Here is a 23637-nt window from a genome sequence, read left to right on the forward strand (position 1 = left end):
TGAATACTCTTTCTAGGTTCTTACATTTAAAGTCATTGTTGGACTTTCAACAGCGAAGGGGCTATAATGACAATTTAATGGGATTTCTATGTTCTATTCAATACCACAATTGCTATCAAAAATGTACAAAAGAAACTGTGATACTCTGAAAGCTACAAATGATCACCATAAGCAACCATGCTATTTGATGAAACTGTTTTAGTATTTTGTTCAGGAAAATATATTGCAGAAGAAACCTGGCAAATCACTAAAAACTTGTTTGGTCTGAGTGATTCTTTTTCAGTAAGTCAGATTAGTACCATTTTCCTACAATTTAGGTATACCAAAATAAATGAGAAGATTTTGGAATCCACCCCTCAATCCAGAAAATGAAACTACCCACATGGTATTGGATATATGCAACCAAGAGACATGATTAAAAAGATACATCTGTTTTTGGGAAGTATTCTCTACTCTGCAGTAACAGAAAACATATGCAGCCCCCTTTTAAACCCATGCTGCTGAACTTGTGACTTGTGGGTTTCCTTTTCTCCTGATGACCTCATTCCATTTGAGGTGGGCTTAGTTACTAGGTAGTAGGCAGCACACATTAGCTACAGAATCATCCCCATTTGCCCAATTCCTGAAAACTTAGACACAGGTTTGGAGAGCCTGAGATGTATACTAGAGTACAGCTGGAATTTCACCTGATAAATCCATGAGCCCAGGAAAATTGGTTGGTCAGCCTGATCAAGTTAACCCATTAGGACAGTCGCTTCCATAGAATAATAGAACAATACAGCACAATACAGGCCCTTTGGCCCACAATGTTGTGCCAACCTTTAAACCACGCCTAAGACTATCTAACCCCTTCCTCCCACATATCCCTCTATTTTAAATTCCTCCATATGCTTATCTAATAATGTCTTGAACTTGACCAAAGTACCTGCCTCCACCACTACCCCAGGCAGCGCATTCCATGCACCTACCACTCTCTGGGTAAAAAAACCTCCCTCTGATATCTCCCTTGAACTTCTCACCCATTACTTTAAAGCCATGCCCTCTTGTATTGAGCATTGGTGCCCTGGGAAAGAGGCGCTGGCTGTCTATCTATTCCTCTTAATATTTTGTATACCTCTATCATGTCTCCCCTCATCCTCCTTCTCTCCAAAGTCTCTCTTAGTCTCTCCTCAATGCTTTTTCTCCAAACCAGGCCTTCCCCTTATCTGAAGCTGGGGAAAAAAGTATTTGAACACTTCATCTGTGACCAATCAATCACACAGTGTCCTGAAGTACCATTGAGCTTCCTGGTTAAAAATTACCACAGCAGGTTGGATTGCATTTCATTTGTTCCTCATTATTTTGAAGCCACTTACATGGCCTCAACCCCATGTCCCTCTCCCTCCCTCTTTAACCTTGACATTCAAAATAAACATCACTAGAAAGTCATAGTTTATTTGGCACAGGTTTAAGCCAAAATCAAGTTAGGCAAATGGCAAGTACAAGAACTCTCACATGCTATGATGAGCAGCTGACTATCATAAACTGTAAGTACATTGCCATTTGAGCCACAATGTCTCGGTTAGCTCTCTAAAAGAGATATCCATGCTTTCATTCACCCACCTTAACTCCATAGCATTTTACATATTTGTTTTTCTGGTAATTATCCACTTCCTTTTGAAAAGCCATTAAGGACTGTGCTTTCAAGAGTGCTGCTTATTGTGTATTCAATGTTCTAACATCTTCTCTATTAAAAAAACCTCCTAAATACTATTCTTTTAGATAGTCTTATAAATAAACCTATATAGCTAATTCAATATGACCGGAATATCTTTGCTAAAGTGAAGCCTTAAAAACTGGTACAGTAGGAATGATACTTGACTCTCTACCATTCTGTCCACACTGTAAAACAGAACAGTTACAAAACCAATTTAAGACATGGAATAGCGCACCTGGTGGAGCCACAACCTCATAGATCCAGCCACCGGGTTTAATCCTGATCTCTGGTACTATCTGTGTGGAGTCTGTACTTTCTCCCTGTGAGTATGTGGGTTTCCTTTTGGTGCTCCTGCTTCCTCCCACATCCCAAAGATGTGTTTGTTGGTCGGTTAATTGGCTGCTGTAAATTGTCCTACTATAGGTGGATGGTTGAATTGATGGGAAAATTAGTGGGGGAACAGGATTGTTGTGAGAGTGGCCATGGGATGGTTAGGCTGAATGGCCTCCTTCTCTGTTAAGAAAATATAGAATAGAAGTGCAGCCCTTCCCGGCATCTGAGCTAGTTTTCGGGCAGACCACGTTCCAGATTGTGTGGGACCGGTGAGAGTTCAATGTCACGGTTACTGGGCATAAATGATATACTGGTAACTACCAATACTATTTTCATCTCTGTCATTTCTCCCCACAAATTATGAGTGGCATAAATCAGCATTCTGAGAATTCTGCAGATACATTTTATTGCTAACAGCAAACTGTGATTTTATTTTAACAATTTCATAATGGTCGCATTTGTAGTGGAACATTCTGGACTCTTAAAGGGTCTCTAGCATCATAGTTTTTGGGGACTTTGCTGGCAGGAGAAAGAAAGGGCAACAAAGGGGGTAGGAGCAATCACAGACCAAATGGAGAGAGGTGAATCAGCAGAAGCCTTACCAGGAAGAATCTGGATAATCTTCCCAAAAGATTGCCTAGGCCTAGAGGTACATATCTACAGTTTTCTGAGGAGCAGTGCACAGGAGACTTTATTTCTCTTGGGGTACTCTTACAGACCTGTGTTGCTTCTGGCAACAAGACCTGCTGTAGCACATCATTTCCTTTGCAATCAAGGTCACTGAGGCCCTGTGGTTCTTTGCCTCTGGCACCTGCCAGGCTGCCACACAGCATATTATTAACATCACTCACTTTTTGCATTAAGCAGGTGACTGGTGCCTTACTTGGTACAGCAAACACATTATTTTCCCTTTGGACATCTGGAAGCATCAAGATAGGGCAATGGAGTTTGCATATATTGCAGGATTTTTCCTAGTTCAACATATTACAGATCACAGTCATATTGCCCTACAGGCTCCTTCACAACTCTTATTATATTTTTAAATTTCAAGGGCTACCAGATGTGACTTCATTTTACTTTAACCTGATAATGGAAGCAAGATTTCTGTTTTAGTACAATGTACAAAGATGAGCTGATACTTACATCAAGAGCTACAGATTGCTTTGCCCAGGATTTTTTCACTTGATCATACATTATGGTATTGTTAATGCCAAGGCCACAGAAAATAACAAATGCCTGGAATAAATATTAGCAGCCACAACGTCAAATGTACATATTTATTCTAGCTTCATAGATAAATACATGGCATTGGTAATAATGCTCCATTTATTAAGACTGATGTCACAAATATCTTATTCACAATATTTATATATTTGTGGCAAAAATTGATACATTCTTGTGCAAACTTGCAGCGTATTTCAGAGTTGGGGACAGACCAGCACATCTTTTTCAGTATTCTTCTGTATTTTGACTCAGCTGTATACTTCAGTTGTTCATCAGCTGTCTGACCATTCAGTCAGCGTCTTTAAAATTCCAATGTAAATTTTGATGGTTTGAAATTTTTCAAGACCAAGAAGAAAATGTATCTTGTAAGAGGGAATCTTATTCTAGTGTGCATAGTAACCTGCAATTTTAAAGGCCGCCTCTAATGCCTAACAGCCAACACTTCTGCTCACCAACTGATTAGAATTAACAATATCAATATCACTCTAAGCATATCTTCAGACAATATAGTTCAATGGCCGTTATAGTCCCTGTGATATTTCAGCAACCTACAACTAATCCCATGCAAATTGAAATAAATGCATGTAAATATTAGTTCTTAAATGCTAGACATATACAAGCAAAACACCAACTACATTTGTTGCATTTGACTCCATAAACTGAAACTGATGTCGTCATTCCAAGCTAAATGGTGATTGTTCAGATTTGTTCTAGAGCATGTTGATATCAAGAGAGAGGACGTGTTGGAGCTGTTAGAAAATATTAGAACAGGTAAGTCCCTGGGGCCTGACAGAATATTCCCCAGGCTGCTCCGCGAGGTGAGGGAGGAGATTGCTGGATCATTGGCTAGGATCTTCGAGTCCTTGTTGTCCACGGGAATGGTACCGGAGGATTGGAGGGTGGCAAATGTTGTCCCCTTATTCAAAAAAGGTAGGAGGGATAGTCCAGGGAATTATAGACCAGTGAGCCTTATGTCTTGTGGTGGGCAAGCTGTTGGAAAGGATTCTTAGAGACAGGATCTATGGGCATTTAGAGAATCATGGTCTGATCAGGGACAGCCAGCATGGCTTTGTGAAGGGCAGATCACGTCTCACAAGCCTGATAGTAGTCTTTGAGGAGGTGACCAGACAGATTGATGAGGGTAGTGCAGTAGATGTGGTCTACATGGATTTTAGTAAGGCATTTGACAAGGTTCCACATGGTAGGCTTCTTCAGAAGGTCAGAGGGCATAGGATCCAGGGAAGCTGGGCCATGTGGATTCAGAATTGGCTTACCTGTAGAAAGCAGAGGGTTGTGGTGGAGGGAGTGCATTCAGATTGGAGGGCTGTGACTAGCGGTGTCCCACAAGGATCGGTTCTGGGACCTCTACTTTTCATGATATTTATTAATGACTTGGATGAGGGGGTAGGAGGGTAGGTTGGCAAGTTTGCAGACGACACAAAGGTTGGTGGTGTTGTGGATAGTGTGGAGGATTGTCAATGATTGCAGAGGGACGTTGATAGGTTGCAGAGCTGGGCTGAGAAGTGGCAGATGGAGTTCAATCCAGAGAAGTGTGAGGTGGTACACTTTGGAAGGACAAACTCCAAGGCAGAGTACAAAGTTAATGGCAGGATTCTGGGTATTGTGAAGGAGCAGAGGGATCTGGGGGTCCATATCCACAGATCCCTGAAAGTTGCCTCACAGGTGGATAGGGTAGATAAGAAAGCTTATGGGATGTTAGCATTCATAAGTTGTGGGATCGAGTTTAAGAGCCATGAGGTAATGATGCAGCTCTACAAAACTCTGGTTAGACCACACTTAGAGTACTATGTCCAGTTCTGGTCACCTCATTATAGGAAGAATGTGGAAGCGTTGGAAAGGGTGCAGAGGAGATTTACCAGGATGCTGCCTGGTTTAGAGAGTATGCATTATGAGGAGAGACTAAGAGAGATAGGGCTTTACTTTTTGGAGGGAAGGAGGATGAGAGGAGACATGATAGAGGTGTATAAAATATTAAGAGGAATAGATAGAGTGGACAGCCAGCGCCTCTTTCCCAGGGCACCAATGCTCAATACAAGAGGGCATGGCTTTAAGGTAATGGGTGGGAAGTTCAAGGGAGATAACAGAGGAAGGTGTTTTACCCAGAGAGTGGTTGGGGCATGGAATGCACTGCCTGGGGTGGTGGTGGTGGAGGCAGGTACATTGGTCAAATTCAAGAGATTGCTAGATAAGCATATGGAGGAATTTAAAATAGAGGGATATGTGGGAGGAAGGGGTTAGATAGTCTTAGGCAAGGTTTAAGTCGGTACAACATTGTGGGCCGAAGGGCCTGTATTGTGCTGTACTGTTCTATGATTCTATGATTTGAGAAGTTCATTTAAAAATTGTTTATTTTCTTTATTGATACCTTAACTTGATGTTTTCCAGTCACTGCAGAATTACATTTTGGTTTTAACTTCCAAATATTGTTTTAAAATTGAATTATAAATAAATATGTAAGATGCTACAATGAAATTAATGCAATATTTTAAGTTTTAAATCTACTGGCAGCTGTTAAAATTAATAACATTACACTTCACTTTTACATTGGTTCAAACTAATTATAACAGAGTTACTGATCAATATCTAATCATTTTTATATTTGGGATTTTGCAGCTTCATTCAAACAATAATTAAAACATTTAAAATTGATGATCAAAATACAGGAATCTCAGTGCAAACTCAAGTTTTTTTTAAAATGCTTGCACTGAGTTTATGCAAACTAGAATCTGGAAACTGGTAACTTTTGTTTAGTTTTTGTAACCATTCCCACCAATAAAAAATTCTTCTGTGCATTATTTAAGTGCAAACATGTGTTTCCTGCATGTACCAAAGACGAATTTTGTGAGGATATGCACCAATACTAGTCTACTGCCTACAATTTTCCATCACATTAAGTAATTAAGGAGGCTTGGTAAAATTGACCTCCAAATATATGTTGATATTTAGGCTTAATAAGTAAGCTCTGTGGTTAAAAAGGATATATGTCTAAATAGTGAATAATCCAGAAATTATTCTTTATAACAGCATATACTGTATGCAAATAATGTTTCATATGAGCAACACATTTGATAGGACAACGGCAGTTGCAGATCAATCAGAAATGAAATGGCAAAGAAAAGTGACCTTCACAAGAGATGAAGAGAGCTCAGATTGAGATGATCATTTGAAATTTCAGAAACCAGTCAAAAGAGTGATTAGAGAGATAACATGTTTCCGATACATAGAAAACAAACAATTAATATTGGTTTTTTGGTTTTGTTTCCTGTTCTCTCTTCCCTTCCAACTCAGCAGAATTTTCCTTTTGTACATTATTTTTCATGCCTCCAGCTGCATAAACTGAATCCGACAGCAAATAATTCTGTCCAGCACCAAGGGGTCAGTTAGGGAAGTGATCATAGACCTAAAGGTTCCTTTAGATACAAATCCAGAGCTCCTTCATAGAAGCTTACAGAGGTACACAAGATAGATAATGTAAATTCAGATTGCAACTTCAAAACGCTCAAGCTAAGGGAATCAGTTTAAAGCTGCGAAAGTGCAAATGAGGACAGATGTGAGGAAAAGCATGAACACATTGTGTGTGAACAACTTTTCAAAAGTTCTGCTGCATAAAATGGAGAGGATGAAACTTTGATTCATTCAGGAAATGGATGACATGACATGAGATGAAAGCAATTTTAGAATCTGGATGAGTTAAGGTGGGTTGAGTAGCCTGCCCAATTGTCAATTTTGCTGCAGAAATATCTCTTTGCAGGTAATTAATAAGTTGCAGCCTCAGTGAACTTCCATAGTTTGAAATCAAAATAGTGACTAAATTATCACTGTGCCACAAAATGCTTAGTTGGTCTGGCAGTGTGGGTTAGTGATTATTCTTTTACCTCAAAGAGTCGCTGGTCATCATCATCAAAGGGTTTCCCATCCAGCCTATTGAGGACCTGTGCTACACCTGAAAGTCAAATGGAAATTTGTAAATAAGCATGAGAAGTTGAAAATTAAATATTGAATTTACAAGTTTCATGATAAGTTGTCTTGACTTGGAGATAAATGCAACTTGTATGAATATTTTTACATGTTTTGCAGACATTTTGATTTCATTTTGAGGATAATAGTTGCTCTTTAAAGAATTTATATTTCCTACCCCTCTTTCTATAATATTTTTGCAACAGACACTATTGCTGAGACGATGCAAAGTGACCTGCTGACAGGCCTTCATTGGTATATTCTGAGATCAACTATTGATTGTCTGCAAACATGCCAAACGTACTTTTCCTACCCAACTGGGGAAAGTACCTGTGTACTGCCTGGTACGTAGCCATAATACCATGGCTGCACTTCTAGCATTGGGTTACCTTCTTTATTTTTTGATAGGTTACTTCTCTTGAGAATTGAATTATCATCTCATGCAACTTCAACAAACTGGATTGAACACTCTGGAGCAAAGATAATCCTCAGTATTACTCCACAGTCAACTGTTACAAAACTAGGCTTTCAAAGGAAGGAGAAGGAATTAAAACTATGCCAGTTTTTCCTTACTCTTTCCTTTCCCCTCCATGGCAGAACATTGAACATCTGTTCGTTATTGCACCCTGCTATTGATACAGTCTGTCTAATGTCTGCTAAGTACCACTCACATAAGGAAAGAGGAATCAGTATGTCAATGCTGGAATGCATGAAGGCACATCACATCAAGAAATTTTCCTCTTTCTCTGCTTGGCTAGTCCACACCATATTCAATTTTAAAACTTTTCAACTTTGATGTTGAAATAGAAGTTCAAGAAATCACTAAACATACCAATTATTTGGTGGCCACTGTTCCATATTGGTACACAAAGGACTGAACGGGTATGGAAGCCAGAAATCTGATCAGCCTACATGCAAAAGCAAAGCAATTTCTTTAAATAATACATTTGATGCCAGAAGCCAACTATGATATTAATTAAGTATTGACAGCAGACAACAAACCTCCTGAAAACATCATTAAAGTGATTAAAAGTGACTATATCAGAAATGACCAATGTACAAATTGAGCTGAAATACCAATTACATGTTTTCAAATTACACTGAAAGTATAAAATAACCCTAGCAACTAAATATTTGAATTTCAATCTTTGCTTTGAGAATGTACTAAGAATTTAGGCTGAATTTTATAAAGCACTGATAAATATGACATTAAAACTTAATCAATCTATTGCAAGTGCTATTTTTAGGCTTTTAAAGGTAAATATCACTTAAGTGACTTTATAAAAACAAGATTGCCAAGTTATTCAGTGTCATCAAGATCTGCAGACTCAGTGGGTGTATTTTCGACTTCTCTGTTCTAAGAAGAGCTGGAAAATTTCCCTGGTGTCTTGTCTAATATTTAACATCCAACCAACATCTCAAAATACATTGATTAAAAACACTATGATGCTGGAGGGACTCAGCAGGCCAGGCACCATCCGTGGAGAAAAGCAGATGGTTAACGTTTCAGGTCAGGACCCTTCCTGCATTTGGTCCTTGTTTCTCAAAATACATTACTTGGTCCTTATTTCATTACTGTTTGTGGGACACTGCAGTGCATAAGTTGGCTGTTGTGTTTGACTGCATTACAATGATAACTACTCCTAAAAAAAAAACACTACATTGGTTGTAAACATTTTAGAATGTCCTGAAGTCATGCAGGGTGCAAAAGACACGCAGGATTGTAGCCCAAGTTGACATGAGTCTCCTCTGCTAGTTCTACAGGTTCTGTGCTGAATTAATTTTGGGAATTTCAATTCAGTTGATAGTGGGGGCGTTGTAATTAAGAACTAAAGTTACTAGCGGTTTCACTCAGACACCAAAGAATGGCTGGTGTGGAAAAGGAAGAAAATGCTGCACTGGTCCAGTTGAAGATACTCTTCCCAGCTTGAAGCTACAGCATGTTGTTAGGAAAATAGGCAGCTTTACCATGTATAATGCTATGCTTTATCTGACCTAGAAAGGCTAGTTGCTAACACTGAATAGCTTGGTGGTTATACAGAAGTCACTTTGTTAAGGTACAAGAATCTGAACAACCATGTTACTTGAAACCTTATTTGAGGGGTTACTCACTTCGGCATCGAACCGAGGATCTTGATATGCATCACTTATATTCACTGGGAGACCTGTTGAAGCTACAAGCTCAGCAATGCTGTTGTTAATCAGCCAATCTGAATATGATGATTTTTCTATGCTGTCTTTTAAACTTTTAAAGAACATAAAAGGCATAATTACTTGAAACATTATATTTGCCATTTGCACATTACTTAATTTAAACTTATGTACAGTTCAGTTGGCTAGATCTAACAGACATTTCATTCTTCCAATTAAATCATAACAGAATTACAGTATACTTAATCAATTAATTTTCTACTTTACACTTTGAGTGCTAACATCAAAGACGCTATTATGTAAATACCAGTTTCTTTTTCTTAAGCTGCTCGCTGTTCTTCTATTATAGAAGAGTAACAAGTTAAGGAACAATTTTAAATGGGGTGGTAACTGATACTGTGGGGCTAAACTTGCCAATAAACTATCCAGCCTGCAAAAGCATGTGACTTTCTTTTTTTTCATCCACATCTGAAATTCCAAGCTTCACATATGTGACGCAGAGCAGGCAGAAATAATACCACCACTCGTAGCAGGAATCAAAATTGCAATTGGAACACTGTCGTCATTTATGTTGAGTCCTGATACCTCTGGATAATTAGTGGACCTGAACTTTTCACCCCAACCCTGCATCCCACATCTAATTTCTTGATAAAGATAGTGCAAAGGGAAAGGATATAAATGGTCAGTCACGCCTTTAGAAATTTCCTAAGTCTTACATCTGCATTTTCTGCATAAATTTCTTAAAGAAAAATCATGTTTCTACAAAATGTATTTCTAAGAACTTTAAAAAAAATAAACAGAAAATCTCATCAAGGTCAAGTATTTTAGTCTGACATTTTGGTTAATGGTCATTCTTTCATAGTGGTTGAACAAGCCTGCATGTAGTTCTCATACCTGGCCACTCCTCTCAATGCTGATAACTTTCAGCTTAAATGCTGCACAAGGACATTCCTAAAGATTAGCTGACAAGTTCAGATTTATGAATGTAATTATAAGTGTGAAGGTCAATTCAGAATGAGACCATCATCTTCCCTTATTGGAATTATTTACAGCCTTCTGCTATAGTCTCTACTGTACAAATCAACTAATCTCATTAACATTTAACTTCAGCTTTAACCCAGGTCATGGAAGTTGTAAAGACTCAGGGTATATGATTGAAACTGAACTGACTACCTTTCATCACAAAAAAAGCACTACTTTTGTTCTGTCTGCAGTTCAGATGTTAGTGGGGATACATGTTGTGTGCTAACAATACCTGCTGTCCAATAGCTTTGCATCGTTATTGTGCCTATTAATAACAAAATTGACTAACTTTAGTCATAAAAGATGACACAGTTTTAAAGCCCAGGCTCAATTTAAATGTGACTAATGAGCTTCTGAGGTCCTAAGGCAGCTGATTAGCTTTGGCCCATGACTGGGATGTTGTCATCAGCAACAAATAGGTTTCAGGAGAGACAAGTCTAAAGGAATATAATCCTATGCCTGTTCTTTTGTGAGGCCCAGTAGAACCATAAAAATAATTTAAATCTTACATTTTTATAGTCTTCCCTCATCACTGGAACTTGCTAGCATATGCACAGAGACAGCCTAACATGTGAAACCTTAAAACACCAACCAGCACTGTGCAAGATTTTCATATTTCAAGAGCATGCCCACCTGAAACAGGTTGGTGCCTTGCACCAGTCATTGATGGGTGCTTTGTACCATCCCCACAACCTCCAGGGTAAGTCTCCTAGCCATACAGTGAAGCCATTGCTGCCACTTCAATGCCATTCTCAAACGGTTAGAATTACCCCCACCCCCCGTATTTCACCAAAGCATTTCAGACAACTCAGCCTGTCAGAATGTGTTAAAATGTGGTCCTCTGGCGGGTAGTTTATATTTGTCTATCAGCTGAAAGTTGAATCAATGATCCTGTGACCTTGGCTGTTTTTTTATGGACTAGGCAGAGACTGTCAGGTGGGGAGAGTTACATTTTACTATTGTTTCCAGCAAATTTCTTTGGAATTTCAAATGAGATGCAAGAGACCTGGGTGCTTGTATTAATGGAGTCAGAGGCCTCCCTCCATGCAGCTCGCACTCTCTGATTTTATCGGAAGTTAGCCATTCTCCTTTAGCACAGCTCCTGTGACAGGGCCTCCAAAACCTGAGCACCCCCTGGACTGCCAACCCAGATTTCCTCGGGCACTTCAAGCCCAGCTCTGTCAATTCCTGAAAATTCTGGCTCTTGTGCATTATGCATGGAAAAATAAAATGAAATAGGAAATTGTTTTGTTTAAGGTTTCATAAACTTAATTATTTATTGATTTTCTAAAAAATTTTAAATACAATTTCAAAAGTAACACAATAAGCTATAGAATAAAGTAAACATTTTCTCCCAATTCTGTAGGGCATACAGCCTAAAGCAGAATAATATGCTTATTCAGTTGCTGCTAACAGCTTAGTATAAAGGCATGGATTGGCAACGAAGAAACAATTGTGTACATTTCTTGTGCACATGTTGTTACTCAGTAGTCATGACCGTGTTTCAAATTTTCTGCATGCACATTTCCAACAAAGTTGTCAAGGGAAGTTACTGTGCAGATCACCAATGGTGAAAATGCTAGGCAGGTCTGAATGTAATGAAAGAACTTTAGTTTCTCTTCCTTTGTTCAGAATATTCTTCCTTACATTTGATATAAGACATGGATAAACTCCAGACTACATGTGACATGTCAGTGTCGTGTGGTAGCATTTTCACCTGAGTCATTGAGTTCTGGGTTCATCATTCTCCAAAGCATCAGCATGTATTGTAGGGTTCATTTCTGAAAGTGCTACCCTTCTCGGCAATTAAATCAAGATGCTGCCTGCTATTGCACTTTTTGAAGAAATGGAGAACGTACCTCTCAATCAAGATAACTAAGGAATCCTTTGTCTCGCCACTGCATGGGAGACCTTGCTATCTATAAACTTGTTTCTGCAATTGCCTGCAGAACAACACTAGCTGTGCTTCATTGTGTTTTCCTTACTTGGGAATACCTGAGATCGATAGGGGGAACATAAGGCATGAGCATAATATTAAAGTGCTCTTCAAGCTGAAGCCATGCTTTTCCTGGTGTGTGGTTTTGCATTGCTTCTACAGCAGAGTAAGGTACGTTTTCCTCTCTTTAGGAAGGAAGTGGTGGGGGCGGGTTTTGGAGGGGCAGGAATAGGAGGGGGTGTTCAAGGGTAAATGTAAAAATATCGCTGTGGTGCCTGAGAGTTAAAATCTTCTGGATCACATTATCATGCTGATAATATTGGAAAACAGGGAAGAGAGGGGCACCTCAAACTTCTTTCTGTCTGATTCCCACCCACTAAATTCAGGACATTTGTGTTTGATATTGAAAATACAACAACAGGATTGGAAATCTACTAAAACCAATATTATATGTCAATAACTGTCTTAGTAACTGTAATCTAATTAGAGCATATTCATGTTCATCTTTGCTCCATAGTTCCAGATGCAAAAACAAAACTCCTGTTTAATTTTTATATATGGTATATATACACACACACTCATATAGTATATATGTATATATACACACACACACATATATATATAAAAGAGTCCACAATATTTCAATTTATGCAGATGCCAGATAAGGATCCTTACCATATATTCATAATTAATATCTTAGGCCCTGCTCATTCCTGTCAAATATAATGTCGACCTTACCTGCTTTCAGCATCCGCACTGCATTTAGGAGACAGGAGCTCAAAAGATTTTGTAAACTTTACCACCTGTAACAGAATATTGAGAAAAGTCTGAGTCATAACGTGTAGCATGAAACTGCTTTTATTCCATTCAGGTAAATCAATTTTGTAGAAGTTTGCAATTGCCATTTCAGGACTGATAGTTAGGGATTTAAGCAGTATCTTCAAACTGGAAGTAAAGTTTTAAATAAAATACTGAGACAGGAGATGAGTTGAAATGAGAGCGAAAGGTTTCTTGAAATGTTGCAGTAGAGGAAAAAAAATCACATGATTAACTGATTGGTGCATTTTTGGACCAACAAATCTTGCTTATGAGATTATTTTTACAGTGCTTAGATGCTGACTATGACCTTCCAACTTAAAAATAATCTAATGTCATCTGTAATATTGAAATATGCTGTTAGAGAACCTTCCTAAAGTTTAGAATGGTAAGGTATATCCTTTTTTACAAGATACAACAGTAGATGATTAGAACCCCATGGCTTCAGTAAATCTTGGTTTTAAAAAAATGCTTTGTCATTTTAAGGTGCTTTTAAGGAATTTTGCTTTCCTTGACTTACCGGTGACTCAATGTCTTCAAGGAGCAGCACAGAACATCGTTCACACTGCAGCAATGTCTGTGCTCGGTGCATTATTTTCCTGACAATTTTTTCCAAATCTGTTTGTTCTTCAAACAGGTCATTGACTACCTCCAGCAGAGCCTGGTTAGGACAATAGGGGTAGCATAACATTTTAATGTGAGTATATCTGACTAGTGAATATATGAGAAGTGAAAAATACTCATAACTCAAAAGTGCCAGGAAAAATACATGGTTCACATGTACACACACCAGCTGTGATTGTTAATTCATAATTTTTAATTTCATCTTGTTTGATTTTTTATCATTTTAAACTAGAACAGAGGTGTGAAAACATCATACAGCTTCTCATTTGCCTTGTAGTTTATAATGAATATTTATGTAAGAGCCACACAGACCACATTAGCATCTCTCGTTACTTTGTCACTGCACCCACATTTGTTTTCTCCCTGCTTAAGCTGCCACATGAATTACTCTTAAATGTTTGAAATGCTTGAAAAGAGCCATCACTCAGTTGTTTGCTGATATTCAGAGTGCAAAAAATTAAATCTAAGTGGTATAATTTTTGTTATTTTTACAAAGGTTTACTCACCTTTGTAGAAAAAAAGCTTTAATCCTCCAAAGCATACAATAAGGAAAACTGAAAAACTTCTTAATCAATCTCCAGCAAACATATAATGTAGCCATAGAAAAATTTTTGTGATTTCTTGACTCAATCTGATTTATCGCCTGCCTCCTGCCAGGCAGCTCATGCCATCAAATAAATGAACTTGCTGAAGATAAATTGTCTCAGGTTTAATATGGAAAGAATGAAGATATATGGCGTGTAAATTACATGTGTCAGTGTTTTTAAGATAAGATTGAAACAAATAAAATACTCATACCTGAGTGAACAAACCTTAGTGATAAATACCATGCATGACAAGCTCTGTTTTAAGAGTGGGTCGTTTATAGCTGTAACTGATTTCACTTAAGTGTGTGGACTGTCATCAAGACTCAGTGTAAGTTGGGTTAAGAATGTGGATACACCAAGATCCATCCTAAATTCCCTATTTCTTTTGTTGGTGCTCTTTTATACACCTTATCCTTTCATCATGAAACTAATTTATGGGTATGATTGAACAGAGAACTCCATTAGCAATCTGAGAAAAATTTCAAACTTTTAATGACCTGTATCTTGCTGGGTTTGTCTAAATCGGTGTAAATGTCAGCATGTTACAGGAGTGCCGTGCACGTGCAGAAATCCCAAATTTACTGGCCATGCCCTGTTGGTGATTTCCTAGCAGAGTTCTGCAGATTCTCATTCTGCCCTCAGTTTCAGCATCAGGTCAGAACTGGCACAAGATACCTGAGCTCATTTACATGTAGGGCAGCAGAGAAAAATTAAATTACATTCTTTTAATTATGTGTTCATTTAATGCTATGGACATAGAGTCATAGTCATGGAGAGATATAGCAGGGAAACAGGCCCTTTAGCCCACTGAGTCTGTCTCGACCATCAACCACCCATTTACAGTAATCCTATTTTAATCCCAATATTTTATTTTCCCCATATTCCATCAACTCCTGCCAGATTCCACCACTCACCTACATACTAGGGGCAATTTACAGTTGGCAATTAACCTACCAAACCACATGCATTTGGGATATGGGAGGAAACCAGAGCACCTGAAGGAAACCCACAGCCACAGGAAGAAATTGCAAACTCCACACTGACAGCACCCAAGATCCAGAGACCCAGGTCTCTGCAGCTGTGAGTCAGCGGCTCTACCAGTTGCATCACTGGGCCATGCATGCTTCTAATTACTTTCTGTAAGTGTTTCATATTTTAAAAAAACAATTACATTTTAAAATCTATTAAAATTGAAATAAAAACATTGGAAAAACTTTGACAGAGGCAATGCTGTGGTGGGGTTTTGCCGGCTAACAAAGATATAGAGAAGTCCATGACTGGGTTTCCTCACTAGAGGTACTTGCTTCCATTGTGAGAGGCTCAGGGCCTTGCTGCTTGGCTTCAGGAATATCTGGGTCTATGAGATTGGCCTTCTGAATCTGGGGCAGGTAAATTTGTGGGACTGGGAAGCATGGGTGTCAGAACTCACTCAGGAAATTCTGGGCCATTACTCTTTATGCACATTTGTTCATCATAAGGGGGTAAATTTCAGTGCGCATCCAAATCTGCAGTGAAGGTCATGCAAATAAAATCCTTCAGCACTTTCTAATAGGCTTGCTCACCTACTTTTCCATATCTGCAATTCCATGAAATTTTGTGAATAGAGAAAAATATAGGATTTTATATAATGCATTGCAATAATGAGGACAATACATATCACACAGTGAAACTAGAAGGTGAGAGAATGCTAGAGAATTCTGAGGAACTCATTTCCTCTGGGTGCTCCGGTTTCCTCCCCCATCCCAAAGACATATAGGTTGATAGGTTAATTGGTCACTGTAAATTGCCCCTAGCATATGTTGAGTGGTAGAATCTGGGGGGAGATGATGGGAATGTGGAGAGAATAAAATAATTTTGTTCAAGCTGGAAGCCAGGTTAAAAAGGGAGCAACATAGATGTCTCCAACCTGATGGCATCAAAATGGATTTCTCCTGCTTCTGGTAATCCTTCCCCTCTGTTTACCCTCTTCCCCCCTTCTCCCCCCTTTTGTTTTGCCTCATTCCCATGGTCCTCTGCCCCCTCCCCCACCCTCATGACCTGCCCATTACCTCCCTCCTAATCCCCACCTCCTTCCCTTTATTCCATGGTCTACTGTCCTCCACTACCGGATTCCTTCTTCTCTTGCTCTTTGCCTCTTCCAGCTATCACCTCTCAGCTTCTCACACCATTCCCTTTCATCCCGCCCCCCACCCAGCTACCTTCCCCCTCTCACCTGGACTCACCTATCACCTGCCAGCTTGTGCTCCTCCCCCTTCCAGCTTGTGCTTCTGCCCTCTTCCTTTCCAGTCCTGATGAAGGGTCTCAACCTGAAATGTCAACTGTTTATTTCTCTCCATAGATGCTGCCTGACCCGCTGAGTTCCTCCAGCATTTTGGGTGTGTTGCTCTAGATGTAACAACTGCCTTATTGGTTAAAGCTGGTAATGAACAAAGAGTCACTCCACAAACATGATTATCTGTCATGTGATTTTGATGGTACATTGTAGAAGAGCTTTACACCAAGTGGAAAATATTAGAACATGTTAATGCAAGGAAACTTGGATGAGTTGGGCTGAAGGGCCTATTTCCATGCTGTATAATTCTATGACTATGACTATGATATATTAGGTCTCATGCCTAATAGTCTCAGGGGAAAGTCCAGAAAGTCAGCAGTTGTTCATATTATGTGACCAAGGTTTCAGTAAAAGCATGTGCTAAATACAATTGAACTTTAGTGATTACTACTGACCAAGAATTGGCCCGGATATCTGCTTTTCTGGCAACTGATGGATTGCTAGTTTTAAGTTTGATTGTCATACTTGCTTGTTGGCATTTGCTCAATGTATCCTTGAAGGAACCTCAGGATGGTGTTTGCGGACAGAATGCAGGTCTATGTTTGGTCTCACCTGTGTGGAGGAGGCCACATGCAGAGCGCCGAGTTCAGTTGACAAGGTCGGAGAAGGTGCTTGTGAATCTTTGCCTGACCTGGAAGAGCTGTTTAGGTCCTTGGATGGTGGTGGTGAAGGAGGAATTGGGACAAGTGTTGCACCTCCTATGGTTGAAGGGGAAATTGCCAGGGGATGGGGAGGGTTGGGTGGGCAGGGAACCCAGGTTGTTGCAAGTGTGTGCCAGTCTGCTGCCCCAGCAGTTTCTGCTTCTTATGTTCTCCATAAGGGGGCTGGAGAAAAAGTGGGAATTCAAGATCTTCCTTAATATGAAATAATGAAAGCAAAGATTAGTTTTCTAATCTGTCTCAATTTTAACCAGTTATAGAAAAAAGGTGCACATGCTGGAAAGCTGAAATTAAAAAGCACTGGAAAAACTCAGGAGGTCAGGCAGCATCTGTGGAAAGAGAGACAGTTAATGTTTCAGGTCCGGGACCCTGAATCAGAGACTGACCTGAAACATTAACTGTCTCTTTTTCCATGGATGCTGCTTGATCTGCTGAGTTTTTCCAGCATTTTCTTTTTGTACTCCTATTAAACACAGTTGCTGTTGATTTTGAATTTGTCAGCACCACTTCACAGGTTTGAAGTCTGTATGGGAAGAGTGACCGGGATGAAGTACATGCAACCCCTGTGCGATTGTCCACTTACCCGGCTTCTGTCATACTCCTTTCTGGAAGCAGCAAACAGTTGTGCATTTGAGATCGCAATGCCACAGAATGGGAGGTACATCCCCAGCGCCTGATAAAAATAAATCCATTTTTAATAGGTAATAATAGGTATTTTAATATTTTAGTATTTAGGTATTTTAATAGGTATGTTTATCAAAGGCATGAAGTATCTGTGGTATTGGTTGTAAAAGGATAATTGTTACTTAAAGTTACTATCTTTTTCAGTAGAGTGTCAGATTGTTTACTGTCTTCTGAGTTGCAAAATTGTTTCTAGAAGTTCCAGACCCAGTCTGGTAGAGCTGTGGAAATAAACAGCACTGTTCGTTGGAGCTTCTGAGCCTTGACAAGTTTGTTCAACACTTCATATGACAGAGAACCTAGATACAACAAACCACATTTCAAATGAGGAAAATACGCATGTGTGTGGCTCTGGCTCCATCGTACCATTGTTTATTTAGTCACCCTAGTCATGTCACACAGTGAGCAATACCAACAGTACTGGGTAAATCCATATTCTTGCTTATTCCACAAATCCACTATACCGTGTAAGGTGTTAGGTAAGGGTGATAGGAAATACTCTGCTTTAACTCTTCTCAAGGCCTGTACAGTCTAAAAATGCCCCTGGTTTCAAACAATGCACCCTTGATCATTCTAGAGCACACCAGCTCAGTCCCAGGAGCATTTGTTATTTTCTCCCAGGAAATATGTAGTAGGAAAGTGCATTAGTTCAGATGGCCATCTCATCATACGTAAGCCCATTGTTGCTCTTCTGGGTGCTTCACATTGCCAAACACTGCCACTGGCTTGTTTTTGGCAGAAACAATATCTAGCAATTATAGAGTCATAGCAAGAGACCACAATGACCATTAAGCATCCATTTACATAAATCCTACTTCATTCTCCCCACATTTCCATTAGATATCTCAAGATTCTACCACTCAACCAAATATAAAGGACAACTTACAGTGCCCAATTGACCTATCAACCCATGTCACGACTATGTCTAGGAGAAATGCCTAAAAAATGAACAGATGCACCCTAACTACAGCTGCCCTTTAAGAGCTGCTTCATACTTTATTCCAAATCCATCTTCAGCCAAAAAGAATAGAGAGAAACATCTTATGGAGCATTGCAGGAGTTCTTATAAACCAGATTTGATGCTGATCCATAAGGAGACATTAGAGCAGATGTCCAAATATTTTGTCAAAGGCATAATGTAAAGAGTGTCTTAAAGAAAGAAAGAAGTAAAAAGGTGAAGAGATTTAGAGTGAATTCCAGAGCCTTTGGTCAAGGTATTTGAGGACATGAATGGTACTGGTGTTAAATTTGGGTATTATCACAAAATCAGATTTGGAGCAGTGATATTCAATGGTTTTCAGGCTGGTGGAGAGAGAGAGAGAGATATTCAAGAAAATGCAATATATGATGGTCTCATCAGCAACACCCACATCTTGTAAATCAATCATAAAACGTTGCCAAGGAGTGATTTGAAAACGAAGTTGACTAAGTTCAAATTGAAGAATTGTTTAGCCAGGAGCTAATGAAGGTCAGTAGGTACAGGGGGTATCAGTGATTCACAGAGGGTAGACAAGAGAGGTAGGAAGCAATGTGTTGAGTGGTCAAGTGGATAGGTAAACACAGCCTGGGTATATGGTTCAGCACTGAAGCACAGGTGGAGTGAGAATTTGTAACAAAGGTGGAAAAAGCAAGTTTAGTGAAGAAGAGGGCAGGTTTCTGAAAATCTTCCTGTGGTCAAATGTTTCACCAAAGTTATAAAGAGTTGGGATTCAGTTTTAGGTTGATTCTAGAGCAACAGATAGAGTCAATGGCTAGGGAATAATGTTTGTGACAGGGATCGAAGACAGTAACTGAACTTCTCAATATTTAGCTGAAGGAAACTTCTCATCCAGTCCTGTGGGCCGGATAGATGGTTTAGACATGGAGGAAAAGTCATGAGATTAGGTGGTCAAGTGAAGCTGGAAGTACATATGAATCTGATGCTATGATTTTGGATGTTGCTGGGAGCAGCAAGTAAAGGAGAATAGAAGGTCGAGGATGCGTCACTGCAGGGATACCAGAGGTATCAGTGTGGGTGCAGCAGCAAGTAGATCCAAGTGACCTGCTAAGTATTTCCACCATTTTCTGATTTTATTTTAGAGGTCCAGGTTTCTATTGATCCCAAAGGATGTTGATTAGATAGCAATTCAAGATCTGAGAGTAGTGACCAAAAGAGATTTTGCTAAACATCTCATTGTGACTAGACTGTGTTTTATGTTTCTGTGTGATTGTGCTTGGTGCTTACCATCAAGAAATGAGAATTAAAGTTAGTATTTCAGTTGGCAGGTTTGGTAAAATGGAAATGGATGTGCTCATGACTGCTTCTGATTGCTAATAGTGATATGGATACAATTTTTTTTTAATGTCTGTTGACAGCTGTTTTCTCTCATGGGTACAATGGTGGCACATCAAAAGCGCTGCTAGTCCGACCACATGTCGAGTAATGATTTGATGCATTATTGATATTATGTGAACAGAGAGCCAGCTGTTCCATTTGTTAGCATTTTTTTTAACCAGTGAAGGTGAATGAATGAAAAACAAAACATCAACATTAATGATAATCAGTTGCTTTCTTCTGAAAACAACTCATTTTCATATAACAAACAATTCTTTCTATAGTTAATCATAAATTCATGACATTCATTTTCTTTAGCCTCTGTCCTCCTTACTTTAATTTTTGCAGGAAAGACAACTGGTGAACACATAGTTCTGGGCCAACTCCCTAGTTGTCTGGATGATTCCTTTCCTTTCCAGGAGCTCTTTAATAATACATTTACTCTCCAACTTCAATGTTTTGCTTCATCTCCATGCTGCAGGTTGTGTTAAAAACATGCTGAATCCTAGCCAGGACTTGACCCAAACAGAGGAACAGAATGCAGTGAAAGTCCCTGGATAGGAAAATTAAAATAGTTCTGATTTTTAAATTAATTTTAGTTTAATCCTGGAATTACACTCCAAATTTAGTGTCTGTGTGCAGCATCTATGGTCCCACAGCAACACTTGTATGAACATGAATGCACAGTTCACTTTCAAAGAGGTCTGTACTATCTCACCTGTATTAGAAGTATAACATACAGGAACAGACCTTTCGGCCCATGTTGTCTGTGCTGAACATGATGCCGAATTGAACTAAATCTCTTCTGCCGGTACATGATCCATATCTCTCCATTGCCTGCATATTCATGTGAATTTCTAATAGTCCCTTAAATGCCACTATCGTATCGGCTTCCATCACTACCACTGGCAGCCCATTCCAAGCACCTACCACACTCCACATAAAACAAAAACTTGCCCTGCACATCTCCTTTAAATTTTCCTCCTCTGAACTTAAATACATGTCCCCTAGTACTTAACATTTCTACCCTGGGAGAAAGATTCTAACTGTCTAACCTATCTATGCCTCTCATAACTTTATAAACTTCTATTGGGTCTCCCAACAGCCTCCAACAATCCAGAGAAAACAACCTAAATTTGTCCAACCTCTCATTTTAGCTCATACCCTCTAATCCAGGCAGCATCCTGGTAAACCTCTTCTGCATCCTTTCCAAAGCCATTTGTTTTCCAAAGAAAATTAATTTAACATGTGAGATTCAAGTTATGTTGAGTATTTGGTGTGAAGGTATTATTGGTACTGAGGCAGAGTAAATGTGGGAGAATCACAGGATATAATCTAATTTTATTTTTTAAATGTCTTCCCTATAAGAGATTATGGCATAAAATTAGGTTTTGTGAGATTGCCATAATAGATTAGTATAAACTGACAATTAGTAAATGGACAGAAGGTAGGGAATAAATAGGTTAATTTCAAATTGCAGGCTTTAACTAGTGGGGTACTCTGACAATCAGTGCTTTTGCTCAGCTGCTTGTGATCTCTATCTGTGGATTAAATGATGGGATTGCATGTAAGTATTCAATTTTGCATATGATTCCTAGGGAGGTGGTAAAGGAATCAATCAGGAGGATGCAACAAAGCTGCAAATGAATGAACGGATGCAGGCAAATTAAGTGAGCGGGCAAGAAAGTAGAACAAATCAGAGAAATATGAAGTCATCCACTTTGCCAGAAAAATAGGAAAGGAGAAATATTTTTAAGGATGAGGAGTTGTAAAATGTAAGTATTTAGCAAGGCCTAAGAGACCTTGTTCACAAATCACAGAAAGTCAATGTGCATGTACGGCCATGAATTACAGAAGCAAATGGTAATACCTCTAAGGAAGTCTTCATACAAACACCTACCACTTTTGTCAGACCACATTCAGTGTACTGCAAGCAGTTTTGGTCTCCTTACGCAAGGACGGATGATGCAACAAATGTGCACAGAACTGATTTACTGATTTCTGGGACGAGGAGAATATCCCAATGTCAAAGATTGAATAGATTGCAATTTTATTCTCTAAAGTTTAGAAGAATGAGAAGTGAAATCACTAAGATACATAAAGCTGTAGGTCCTCTGATCTTAAATTGCCTCCAATGTTACTTGGGCCCACACTTATTGATTTGGGCATAAGGCCAATCTCACTCTCCAACCCCATGGTTTGGGCAGTAATTGAGGTCTTGGGTAGCATTCCAAATCACTCAGTAAATCCCAGACTTCTGCATTTCTGTGTGTGTGTGTGTGTGTGTGTGTGTGTGTGTGTGTGCATGCGTGCGTGCGTGCGTGTGTGTGTGCACGCGTGCGTGCGTGCGTGCGCGCGCAAGTCCAGAACTATAGTTTTGACCGCGACTGGTTCCAATCAGAACAGGCAACAAAACTCAGCACAGTCCAGCCCATTAATTTTTTATGGGATTGTCAAGGTTAATACTGGGAGGAGGTTTCCCCGGCAGGAAATTGTTGTAAAAAATTACGATTTCTGGTCATTTAAACCGGCACCTTGAAATCTTTCTATAAGCTCAGGAAATAGAAAAGTTTTTACAGTGGGACTAGAGTCACAAATGGAAGGGTTGCAGCTCTTTAAAGACTGTTCACAGTTTTGAAATGTGTAATAATTCTCCACATGTTTAGATTTCTTTAAAATTAAGTATCGCCAGTCAAATTGAGTTTTCTCCAGATCTCCCTCTGCCTTGTATTTTGTCAGACTGATCACAGTCAACATCTTTCTCTCTTTCTGTGCAAGGATAGGAACTCTTTGCCTCATTGATGCTGAAAATGTATCTCTGCAGGATGCTCATGGTCTCATAAGAAACACGGGGTGAATGGAAATTTACTTTTCAATAGATGTGTATTTTGTGTCTGATTCAAATTGAATCAGTTTGGATCAACAGGAATACTTCAAAATACCCACTGTTTGTTCCTTATAGACTTGGATGGCATAGATGGTTAGTTGAGACAAATTCAGCCTCATGTATTTTTTTCATATTTTTGCAGGTTCAGTAACTCAAAATGTCTACTTTAGACAGATGGAATTTAGAAATTTACTTTCTACTTTAGAAACTGGAATTTGAACTGGAGAGTCAGATTTGAAAAAAAAATTAGTTACAAAACCCAGGATGAGTCTGATCTCTTCATGCAGAACTCCTGACTATGAACAGCCAGTGCACTAAACAGGAAAATAAAATCAGCAAATTTGAGTTGAAAGTGGTTTGAAACGTTCTAGTCACAAAGTGGTGCAATGGTTTTGG

At 39.1% G+C, this 23637-nt stretch overlaps 1 protein-coding gene across 1 annotated transcript in view; it reads right to left on the reverse strand.

Moving 5' to 3' along the window:
* pde11a (phosphodiesterase 11a) overlaps nt 1-23637 on the reverse strand; it is a 166415-nt gene that overhangs the window by 85738 nt on the left and 57040 nt on the right. Inside the window, exons 3-9 of the mRNA XM_052029745.1 lie at nt 17943-18032; nt 13678-13818; nt 13080-13144; nt 9344-9476; nt 8064-8139; nt 7150-7217; nt 3173-3265 (exon numbers count right to left, since the gene is read on the reverse strand). Of these exons, the coding sequence (XP_051885705.1) occupies nt 3173-3265; nt 7150-7217; nt 8064-8139; nt 9344-9476; nt 13080-13144; nt 13678-13818; nt 17943-18032 (666 nt within the window). The remainder of the gene's footprint in view (nt 1-3172; nt 3266-7149; nt 7218-8063; nt 8140-9343; nt 9477-13079; nt 13145-13677; nt 13819-17942; nt 18033-23637) is intronic.

Source organism: Pristis pectinata, chromosome 1, assembly GCF_009764475.1.
Source record: "Pristis pectinata isolate sPriPec2 chromosome 1, sPriPec2.1.pri, whole genome shotgun sequence".
In the NCBI taxonomy this organism is placed as follows: Eukaryota; Metazoa; Chordata; class Chondrichthyes; order Rhinopristiformes; family Pristidae; genus Pristis; species Pristis pectinata.